The following is a 12336-nucleotide window of genomic DNA, read 5'->3' on the forward strand; positions in this document are numbered from 1 at the left end:
TCTGTAAGTTGTTTGCCACAGATTAGGCACAATGGAATAGGACAACTCAGATCACCAGTCCATATAAAACTCATTGACAAGGAGCTTTCATTGTAAAGATGAATGTTATTTTGTGTCTGTTGTTGCACTAGTGTAGTGAAATGACTCAGAAGATTCTAATTCTTCATTATTAACCTTACCAGAATTGTCTGTAGGCCCAGGCCTAGAATCCTCCTCTTCAAAAATCGCCACATTGGACCATCTTTAGAATGAAAATTTCCCTCCAATGTTCTACTACACTGGTAGCTTGTTCTACTGCGCACTACATACTGGGCTGAGATTGCTAACAAGGCTGCTTGGTTACTGCCCACCACTGCAAGCATATTGCTCAAATTCAAAAAAAAGATATATTTTTAAATCACAATCTCTCACAGAACCCATACTGACCTCAGAAACCCCAGTTGAGTAACCCTGTTTTAAAGTATAAGAAACTGAAAGCAAGAGTAGGTCACCCCACTCCACAAGCCCAATTTGCAACAATTTATCTATAGGAATATAAATGACCTGTATAAAATTAGCATTATAGCCATTCAGACTGTTGAAGTGTAATTAAAACCATCTCAAAATGTAATAACAGATATACTTACACAATAATAAAACAGGTTTGAAAATATTTCAGTAGAATTTCCTCAGTATTGAAAAATTAATGCTATTAATACCGTCCATTCAAATTGATGCAGCCTCAAAATGGTATTTGACACTGACTGCTGCAAATATTTCACATAATGTAGCCCTTCAGTCAATAAATCCTGATGATGAAAGCTGAAGCAGGAGGCCAGATCATTCACTGCCCAAAGTAGTTCTTTCTGGGTAGTTATGAACCCTGTTGAATGGGGTCACTAGAAAATATATAGGTAATTCTGTGTGCCCAAACAATGCTTCACATCATAACGATCCGACTGAATGTTCTTCCTCTGTGCTCCTGTGCCTGTGGCTATTCCATCACCACTTCTCTTGTACAGGGCTGGTCCAAGAAAACCGATGTGCTTCTACATGACTACTTTGAGTCAGTTGGTTGGTCTATGTTCAAGGACTCAGCACAGCCTAGATGAGAATGTCACCTCTATCACAAAACTATCAGTCAGTGTGTTGAGGACTGTGTACCTTAGAAGACAATCTGAGTATCCCAGAACCAGAAACTATGGATGAATCATGAAAATCCATCCTGGGCCCCACATATTGACACAATTACGAAGAAGGCATGCCAGCAGCTGTGCTTCTTTAGAAGTTTGAGGAGACTTGGTACGTCAAAGACTCTAGCAAATTTCTATAGATATATCGTGAAGAACATTCAGATCGTTGCCTCACCATTTGATATGTGCACACCAATGTAAAAGATCGAAAAAACCTGCAGAGACGTAAACAGTCTGCTTCATCATGGGCAGTAGCCTCTTCATCATTGAAGGCAGCAGCTTCCAACATTAAGAACCCTCAACAGCCACAACATGCCCTCTTCTCATTAATACCAGTGGGAAGATGATACAGGAGCCTGCAGACACACACTCAATATTTTAGGAAAGGCTTCTTTCTCATTACCACCTAATTTCTGAATGGTCCATAAACCTATGAACACCACCTCACTATTTTGCTTTCATTTTAAAAGATATAGGAGCAGAATTAGGCCATTTAGCCCATCAAGTCTGCTCCGCCATTTCATCATGGCTGATCCAATTTTTCTCTCAGCCCAGTCTCCTGCCTTCTCCCCGTATCCCTTCATGCCCTGACCAATCAAGAGTCTATCAACCTCTTCCTTAAATATACATAAAGACTTGGCTTTCACAGCTGCCTGTGGCAAAGAATTCCATAGATTCACCATTCTCTTGCTAAAGAAACTCCTCCTCATCTCTGCTCTAAAAGGACAATTTCTGCACTACTTATTTACTTTACTATTTCTTACTATAACTGATTGTAATTTTTTAATGTATTGTACTGTAGTGCTGCAACAAAACAAAACAAATTTCACACCGTATTTCAGAGATTCTGAAATGGGAGATTGCTACAGAAGTCTAGGATTGCAGCATTCAAATCACATAACCCTGACCTTCACAAGAAATCGATATATAAATTCCACCTACCACCAAAGCAGTATGACAGCATTGTCAACTCCCTCACCCTATACAGTTCTAGAGCATCTGGATGGTAAAGACACACGTTACTGACTACTGTTTATTGACTACATTTCTGCCTTCAGTACTATAATTCCAAGCAAACTCATTGCCAAACTCCTAGACTTGGGACTTAACATCTTCCTTTGCATCTGGTTTCTTAACTTTCTGACCAACAGGCCACAATCAATAAGGATAGGCAGCAACACCTCTGCCATGATTATTCTCAACATTGATATCCAATTAGGCTGTACCTTCACCCCTTCATTCTACTCCCTGTACACTCACCACTATGTAGTCTAACTCTAACTGCTCTAACTCCGTCTGAAACAAGGATTCCCAACCTTTTTCTATGAAATGGACCAATACCATTAAGGGGTCCACGGACCTCAAGGCTAGAAACCCGATCTACAAGTTTGTGTTCCATATCTTAAAAAATGATGAGTCTGATTACAGGAAGGAGACAGACAGCCGAATGATATGGTCAACAAAAAAAAGACTGGTCATTGACTTCAAGAAAGGGGGTGGTGCACAGGCTCCTGTTTACGTCAGAAGTGTTGAGGTTGAGAGAGGGTTGACAAGTGTATCTCCACAAAATCATTCAGAGGCTTCCCCTACCAGAAGCCTTTGATGAACCATGAGATCCCAATCTGCTAAGTGCCAGATCAGTGCCATTCAAGTCTGGTGACCAAGTCCAGGAATGATCTCCTGAAAATCATCTCATGTGCAAAGTAGCAAACTCCGACCAGACTTTAATCACTGAAAGATGCTCAACAGCTGTGGCAGGGCTTGATCTGTTACAAAATGAAACCTTTTATAAAGTGAAACCAAGTGACAACTAGGCTTCACTCTCAGATGAGCTCAATACCTTTTATATTCACTTTGACTGTCAAAACATGGAGGAACCTTCATGAACTTCCATCGCCTCCAATGACCCTGTGAATTCAGTCTCTGAGGCCGACATGGAGGGTGAACCCATGGAAACCATCCAGCCTAGATAGGGTACTTGTCCAAGTACTAAAGACCTGTGCAGATCAACTGACCAGAGTGTTCATCAAGATAATTAACTTCTTACCTCAGCAGTCTGAGGTACCCACTTCCTTCAAGTAGGCTTCAATTCTATTAGTGCCTAAGAAGATAAGAACATGGTAACCTGCTTCAATGACTATCATCCACTATGATAAAGTGTTTTGAGAGGTTGGTAAAGAAACATTTCAACTCCTGCCCGAGAAGCACCCTGGATCCACTTCAATTTGCCTGCCGCCACAGCAGATCCACAGCAGCTGCCCCTCAAAACTAATAAATAAGCTTCAGGACCATGGCCTCCATACTGCCTTGTGCAATTTGATCCTTGATTTCTTTACTTGCAGACCCCATTCAGTTCGGATTGGCAGCAACATCTCCTCCACAGTCTCCATCAGCACAGATACACCACAAGGCTGTATACTTAGCCCCCTTCTCTACTCACTTTATACTTATGACCGTGAGGCTGAGCACAGTTCCAATGCCATATTTAAGTTTGTTGATGTCACCACTGTCGGTGGCTGCATCAATGGTGATGACAAATCAACATACAGGAGGGAGACAGAGAATCTGGCTAAGAGGTGCTGCACAACAACTTTTCACTCAATATCATCAAGACCAAGGAAATATTATTGACTTCAGGAGGAAACCAATCCTCATCAGGGGATCAGAAGTGGAGGTCAGCAACTTTAAATTCCATGGTGTTATCATTTCAGAGGATCTACCCTGGGCCCAGCACCCTACAAAGAAAGCATAACAACAACTCTGCTTAGGAGTTTGTGGAGATTCAGCATGATATCTAAAACTTTGACAAACTTCTATAGATGTATAGAAGTTAGTCAACTTCTATGGAGAGTATATTGACTAGTTGATTCATGGCCTTGTCTGATGGGAAATCCTGGAAAAAGTTAGTGGATATGCCCAGTCCATCAAAGTAAAGCCCTCAGCACCATTGAACACATCTACATGATGCATGGTTGCAGGAAAGTAGAATCCGTCATCGAGCACCCCCACCACCCAGGCCATGCTTCCTTTTCATTGCTGCCATCATGATGAAGGTAAGAAGCCTCAGGAGTTACACCACCAGGTTCAGGAATAGTTATTACCCCTCAACCATCAGGCTCTTGAACCAGAGGGGATAACTTTACTAACCCCATTCCTGAACTGTTCCAACAACCGACGGGCTCATTTTCAAAGACCCTTCATCTTATATTCTTTGCTTTTTTTTTTACTGTTTTTTTTCTTCTTTTGTTTCTGCACTGTTTGTTGTCTTTTGCACATCTGTCATTCGTCCATCCTGTTGGGTGCAGTCATTCATTGATTCTATAGTGTTTCTTGGATTTAGTTCGTATGCCCTCAAGAAAACGAATCTCAGGGTTGTATATGGTGACGTATATGTATCTTGATAATAAATTTGCTTTGAACTTTAAGAGTTTTAAGATCCAGCAGTGAAGATCAAGTTGACGCCATGGCTAAAAAAGCTCACCAGTCCCTCTACTTCCTCAGGAAGTGAAAGAAATTTGGTGTGTCTCCTTTGACCATCGTTAATCTTTATCAATGCACCACATAAAGTATCCTATCTGGATGCATCACAGCTTGGTGTCGCAGCTATGACTACTCACGACTGCATGAAACTGTAGAAACAGCTCAGCATGTCATGGAAGCCAGCCTCCCCTCCAAGGACTCTACGTAGCTTTCTTGCTGCGTCAGTAAAAGAGCCAGCATGATCAAAGATCCCACCAACACCAAACATGCTCTCTTCTAACCCCTCCATTGGGTAAAAGATACAGAAGCCAGAAAGCATATACAGTACCAGACTCAAGAACAGCTTCTATCCCAAAGTTATAAGACTATTGAATATTTCCCTACAACTTTTAAATGAACTCTTGCCCTCACGGTCTATCTCATTGTTACATTATACCTTACATCTACCTGCACTTCACATTCTCTGTACAAAAGCTCTGCACCCTGTTATTGTTTTAACTTGTTACGAATGTGGAGCAACTCTGAGGGGCCGAAGGGTACAAAGTCGCCCCCTCCTTTTTGAGAATCGCAAGATCGCTATTATTTCGGGTCTGAGACCCAGGAAATGAGAGAGATACACAGCATGTCAGTAATGAGAGAGACACAGGAACAGCAAAGGCAGTTGTTATAGACACCGCAGAATACACAAGGTTTGGAATGTCTCCTAACAAACGCGGAACGGAACCACTGATTACTGCTATTGTCTCTTGGAGAAGGAATTGTGTATTGAGTACTGTACTATTCATTGAAACCCCTCAGGGTACAACCAGAGTGGTCTGGTTGAGGGATTGCATCATCCCAACCTGATTGACATCTGAGACCCCGTGAGTGAGGATAAAAGACGGGTCTGGGGAACACCCCTTACACACACCAGGAGAATCGCTATAAATCCAGTGACAGCGTTTTATAGCAAAAGCCAGTGAGAGCTTGTGTGTGTCCTCCCTTGCCTAGGTGGCGGGCTCATCACGGAAGAACGGTTTAGCTAAAGGAGAGGTCATACTTGAACGGCCACAGCAACGAGACACCGACGGATCGAAATCATAAAGGGAGGTTGGCAAAACACTTAGTGGTAACTGTTCCCATTCTTCTATCTCTCTCTCTCTCCAACAATTGCAACACAGCGACAAACAAACGATGGCAGCCTGTGTGAACTGAAACGAACTGTATATTTCCATCGGACAATTCATTATCCCCTAGACAACGATAGAGCTTGTTTCTTATTGATTATTATTATACCCGCACTTTTAGGTTTAGTATTGACAACGTATATTATCTGTATATTTGCATTGATATTATTTTTGTGTATTTTTACTAATAAATACTGTTAAAAATAGTATCATCAGACTTCAACGGACGTCTCTATCTTTGCTGGTAAGTAACCCAGTTAAGGGGTTCGTAACAAACTTATACTACTTCAATGTACAATTGTAATAGATCGATCTGCATGGACAATGCACAAAACAAGCTTCTCACTGCAAACTGAAATATGTGACAATTATAAACCAATTTACCAACATCTGTGTTCTCCTTTATCCCCTTCAAGAAGAGCTCTGATAAAGGCTGAGATTGTTTAAATCAAACTGTTGTGTATCATGCAGCCATTATTGACAAAATACATAACTGTCTCTGGGAAATGTTGCATGTCCTCCTGGGGCAATACAGATACCAAAACATCTCAAGTACATAGATAACACTCTTCACTGGGTTTTTCTCTCCCTTGCCCTGCAGGGGTCATTATGACAACACTCTATTTCAATAGTCACTGCATAATCCGAAGCTACTTATCTGAAGCCAGGTTTTAGTGTAGCATAACAATAGAAATTATGATTGCAATGGCACACTAGTAAGAAGTAATGAATCTTGTAATCTTCTCAACTATATGAAACTAACCGGGAGAGATCACTTCCCATAGCAGCATAAGTATCTGAATATTAAGGAAGTGAATTGTGATTTAGGTGGTGCTCTGTGTTCTCACAGAGCCTTAAGTTTCAAAGTACAGACTAGCATTCCCTGAACTATCAGGAAGCACACAAACATTCCAAATCTATATGCTCAATTAGCTCAATGGTTGATCGCAAAGTAAGTGACAGAAATCACTTTTTCTTGAACTTCAATAATATCCCCATTGCTGTACCGTGGGGAAATCTGGATCAGAGAGTGCCATCCAGTTCGGATTTGGAGACGAGGGTGGTTTAGGGTAGCAATGAGTATTTTTCATCCCAACTGGATGGTATTCTCTGTTCAAGCAGAGTAGTTGAGGCATGAAACATAGGGATGTAACCCTGCACTCAGGGTTACATTAAATTGTATTCTATACACCAACAGTGTACAAAGAGATAGAATTCTAGATTCATAACCTCTGGTCAGATAATTTTTTTTAAGTCAAGCCAGAAAAGGCTGCAAAAAGACTTAATAAATATAGAATTAAGTCTTGAGTGGGACACCACAGTAGACTAGTGGTTAGTTCAATTCTGATGTCATCTGTAAGGAGTTTGTACCCCTCCTCATGAATATGTGGGCTTCCTCTAGGTGCTCTGGTTTCCTCCCAGTCCAAAGACATTAGTAGGTCAAATCAGTGGGTTACTGGCAGTGTGACTTGAAAGGCCAGGAGAGCCTATTCTGCATTGTATCTCCAAACAGATTACTGACAGAAACCTCAGAATTTATTGTCAGTTTCATTGTCATAAATTGTAGCTTATTCAAAGCTTTATGTCCTCCCATTTTTAAAATCAGAGCCATTCCATTTATTATTTCATAAACATTTCAATTTCCTTATTTGAAATTTTTCATCTGGAAGTGTCCCTTTTACTGGGGCACCACTTTAACAGTCACATGCAGAATAAAACACAACACTAGAGTAGCTAACCATCTTTGTTTTATGCAGTTGGGTTTTTCAGCCAACTGCTCATACAGGGTTTAATTCTAAATGTTTTCTTTACATATACAAAGAGGTAACAAAATTCAGAGTCCCTGTGTGAATGCAGGCTAGAAAAAGTGTTGAGAAACCATAGGCACCATATCATTTTCTCTTAGATGGTGGACTGAAGCAATATTCCATAATACTACTGAAGGCCTTGAAATTCAATATCAGGAATTTATCTATTTCAGTCAAATTGGAATGGCTGCCGGCAACAGTGGTGGAGGCAGACGGGATAGGGTCTTTTAAGAGACTTTTGGATAGGTACATGGAGCTTAGAAAAATAGAGGGCTATAGGTAAGCCTAGTAATTTCTAAGGTAGGGACATGTTTGGCACAACTTTGTGGGCCGAAGGGCCTGTATTTTGCTGTAGGTTTTCTATGTTTCTATGAAGCTGGGTCCTTGGAAAGCAAGTTTTAGATTTGTTTATTTCCTCTACTGTTGGCCCTTCTTGGGAATTGAATTAAGCTTTCTCTGTTTTGTTTGTTAACATGTTATATGTATGCATGACCTCCACCATCACAATCAGTGCTTTACACACCACTATAACTGCAGTATGATGCAAAGTATCTACAAAGAAACATTTGTATCAGAACTGCTAGGGTGTACAGGTTTGCCCCGCCATGCGAAGGTAGAGCGTTCCTATGAAATGGTTCATAAGCCAGAATGTTGTAAAGTGAAGAAGCAATTACCATTTATTTGTATGGGAAAAATTTGTGAGCATTCGCAGACCCAAAAAATAACCTACCAAATCATGCCAAATAACACATAAAACCTAAAATAACAGTAACATATAGTAAAAGCAGGAATGATATGATAAATACACAGCCTATATAAAGTAGGAATACTTTTCTGCAATTATTGCAACATTGTCCACCATAGCGAAAATCTCACGCAAGTGCTCCTGGCAGCACTCTCGGCAGAAACACACGGCACAAGCACTCTCGGCAAAAACGCTAGGCGCAAGCGCTCTCGGCAGAAACATACGGCACAAGCGCTCTCGGCAGAAACATACGGCACAAGCGCTCTCGGCAAAAACACTAGGCGCAAGCGCTCTCGGCAGAAACATATGGCACAAGCGCTCTCGGCAGAAACATACGGCACAAGCGCTCTCGGCAGAAGCACTCTTTCCAGTAACCTTTAAGCTATGAAGCTGCCAAATCGTACCAAATAACACTTAAAAATACACAGCCTATATAAAGTAGAAATAATGTACGTCCAGTGTAGTTTCACTTACCGGAATTGGGAAGACAGTGAGCACACTGATGATGGTGTGTTAGGCTGAGTTGTCGGAGGTTGGAGTGGTGGGAGGTAGAGGAGACTGAGGGTGTCATCTCATCGTTGTCGGTTTCTATCAGGGCAGGTAGGTCACCTTCCTCTATCTGCCTGTCTCGATGTTGAAGATTGAGTTTCGTCGTCTGCTGTGGCTGATGTGGAAGGCTTGAAATACGACAGTATGCTTGACTGCTTAGCCTCGCGCATTTTTCTATTATACAGTTCTTTGTAAGCACTCAAACCATCCTGCAAATATGCCCTAAACCTACGTACCCTTTCAAAATTAAAGTCATACTTTTCTGCAATCATTGCAGCGTTGTCAATCACAGCGAAAATCTCATGCAATTGCTTCACGTTCAGTTCCTGGATGACTTCACTTTCGGGCCGTTTGCTACTGTTTTCAGTTTCAATTCATCAGCTCTTCATCTGTCAGTTCTTGGTCATGGGATGCCAAAACCTCTTCAACATCATCTTCGTCAACTTCCACAAACCCTTAGCCAAACTCACTATATCCTTACTTCGTTCACTACGATCGAAACACTTTATTATGTCTAGTTTTACGCTAAGTGTAACACCCTTACGCGCTCTTTTAGGCTTTTCCGATACCTTAGAACTCACCTTGCTAACGGATGCACAAAATAAATCGACATAAAGCACAGATGCTCACAGGCATGTATTTAAGCAATGCCGGCTAGAATGCAGTTCCAGGGGTGGAACTTGGCTGGTTGGGGGGGTGCGCTGCCTTTTTCGTTACAGTGAAAATACCTTCCGTTAGCGAAAACAGGTAACTAATGTAGGTCTTTCGTAACAGCGAGGTGTTGTAAAGTGAACGTTCCAAAAACGGGGGACACCTGTACTCTGGAGTAAGGGTATATAGCAAATATTAATCTCTAATCTCAACAGCAACCAACCTTCGGACCTGAGATGGATTGTAGTTTGAATTCAAAATGCAGTTTTGGAACAGTAAGACTGAGGCTACGTCCACACTACACTGGATAAATCCGTAACCAAAGCTTTTTCTCTTTGTTTTTACCCTCCGTCCACACTAAAACGGTGTTTTCGTCCCCCGAAACTGGAGATTTTCAGAAATGCTCTCCAGGGCGTGTAATTTTGAAAACGTTGCTCGGGCAGATCAGTGTGGACAGGGTAACCGGAGAAATCTGAAAACGCTGTCAGACAGCAGCGCGCTATTTCATTGTTTTCTTGAACGCAACCTAACAATTTCAAAACAGACGACAATGAGACTGAAGCCAGAAGAGTTAGAAATGTACTCACCAAATACTTTGACCCATAACTTACTGAATAAATAAGTATACTGTACTCACTTTGCCCTGTTTTCTGTCCTTGCTCGTATGAAGGTGGTTTACCTATTTATGCAAGTACTTCTCTGACAATAGATGTGTAACAGCCTAATGTAGCACTGTATGGAAATACAAGATAATACTAATGCAGACATGTTTTATACATTTAACAAGGTGCTTTATTAACGCAACAGAGTTAGTCAGTTTTTCAATGTTCGTCGTCAGCCGGGTCATACAATCCATGAACTCCCTGTCGGTTGCCTCCATACGCTTCAGTATTTTTTTTTTTACTTTTAAATCTTCCTGCGCGAGAGCCAACAGCTGTCCGTCGTTTAAGTTTTTCTAGTCTATAACTGAACAAACACGCTCCGTCTTTCACAATGAGATTCAACACCAAACATGTCGCTTGTTTTTGGTAGATGTGTCCTGCACATGCGCAGTAGGAGGAGATTCACCGAAATCTCTGTTTCAATGTGGACAGAGTTATTTTTAAAAGTACATAGTGTGGACGCCTATCATTCTTACGCGAAACCAGCGTTTTCAAAATTATCCGGTCTAGTGTGGATGTAGCCTGAGACAATAGTACTTAAGAGTTAATTATAGGCCAGGAGACATTCAATTGACTGAGATGTCTGCATAAGCATGAAAGCAATTAACACCCTATTTCGTGAATACGACTCAGAGACCACAGTAATTAACACTCATTTTTGTTGGTGGAAAGGCCAGGAATTTGAAAACTACATGTAAATAAATAGAATCATTATGAGGGCATTGTAACTATAGAAATTGTCCTGTTACCTTTGTTCTTTAATTTATAAAAATTCGGCGTCAGGAGGGAGAGGGAGAGGGGAAGAGAGAGAGAGGGAGGGGGAGATTGCAAAGGCTGTCAGCTTGTGTGTGTGCGCGCGCACGTGTACGTGTGTCCCGAATAAAAGGCTACATGATATCTCCCAGCTGCGACTCTCTAGTGACTTTGTTCACTTTGCAACAATGCTAACTGAGAACATGCATTTCAGTTCTAGGTTTACTTCAATAGGAACCCTGAGCACCACACTCCTACCTCCATGAAATGTAACATGCAGCAACACTATGGGATGATCAACACTTTAATTATTTAGAGATGTAGCGTGGTACAGGCCCTTCTAGCCATGCTGCCCAGCAACCCATCAATTTCACGCTAGCCCAATCATGGGCAATTTACAATTACCTATTAACCTACTAACTGGTATATCTTTGGACTGTGAAAGAAAACCAGAGCACTTGGAGGAAACCCACCACACATTTGGGAAGGAACATACCAATTTGCTTATAGTGGAAGACTTGTTGGCACATCCTCCCCAACCATTTCCCAAACTCACCCAGCACCACTTCAATTAACTTAGCCATATACTATTCAATAAATACAAGGTTCCCACAACACCATTGTAGGAATTCTATACACATCTGACTACAGTAGCTCAAGAGGCCTATAATCACCCCCTCATGGCACCAAGGTGTAATCACTTTAGCATCATTCACAAAACAAATGTAAATAGCACAATAGTACTGCAATAACTGGCAGTTTTTCCAGCATCTTTAGCTAACAGCATCCTTTCCCACCGCGCCTGTTTACAGTAAAGTATTTTGTCTCTTTCTGTTTGAACTGGAACGGTAATTTTTGCATTCACACATTCCTGTGTGGATCTTGCCTGATGGGTGTGCACATCAAGAAACTATACACATGCAACCCAAACTTTAACGATTAATGCTCCCAACGGGTGTGGCTCCGTGCCAAAGATGTGCCAGCAGGAAATAATCCGCAGCTACTGTACTTCTGACCATAGTTCAGCGTCAGGTGTTAGTTTTAGAATATGTTAGCAGACTGATAAATCTGCACTCATACCTGTAGAGGGCACCTTAGCAAAACTACTGGTGAGAAAATATTAAAAAAATGGAGAGATTTGTTTTTATTTTAAATTTAAAAGTGCCCTAGGCTTTCCTACCTTGGGTAGGCAGATTGGGGTCCTTGGTCTTGTGCGTACAGTCTTTATTGCTGCTCGTTGATCAAGAGGAAGCAAATGGTATTTCATGGCTTCTATTAGGAAATCTTTGCAAGTATTATTATTCTTTATCAAAGCCTCTTCTTCTACTGTCTGCACACAGCAGGGATACA

General features: G+C 41.4%; 1 protein-coding gene across 3 annotated transcripts in view; it reads right to left on the reverse strand.

Moving 5' to 3' along the window:
* The window catches only part of LOC140739311 (kelch-like protein 3), a 101361-nt gene that overhangs the window by 25590 nt on the left and 63435 nt on the right, over positions 1-12336 (reverse strand). For 2 of the 3 annotated variants that reach the window (XM_073067478.1, XM_073067479.1), the window contains exon 8: positions 12167-12316. The exons of the other annotated variant lie outside the window; for it this stretch is intronic. In XM_073067478.1, coding sequence (XP_072923579.1) covers positions 12167-12316 — 150 coding nt within the window. The remainder of the gene's footprint in view (positions 1-12166; positions 12317-12336) is intronic. 3 annotated transcript variants of the gene reach the window in all.

Source organism: Hemitrygon akajei, chromosome 15, assembly GCF_048418815.1.
Source record: "Hemitrygon akajei chromosome 15, sHemAka1.3, whole genome shotgun sequence".
Taxonomy (NCBI): Eukaryota; Metazoa; Chordata; class Chondrichthyes; order Myliobatiformes; family Dasyatidae; genus Hemitrygon; species Hemitrygon akajei.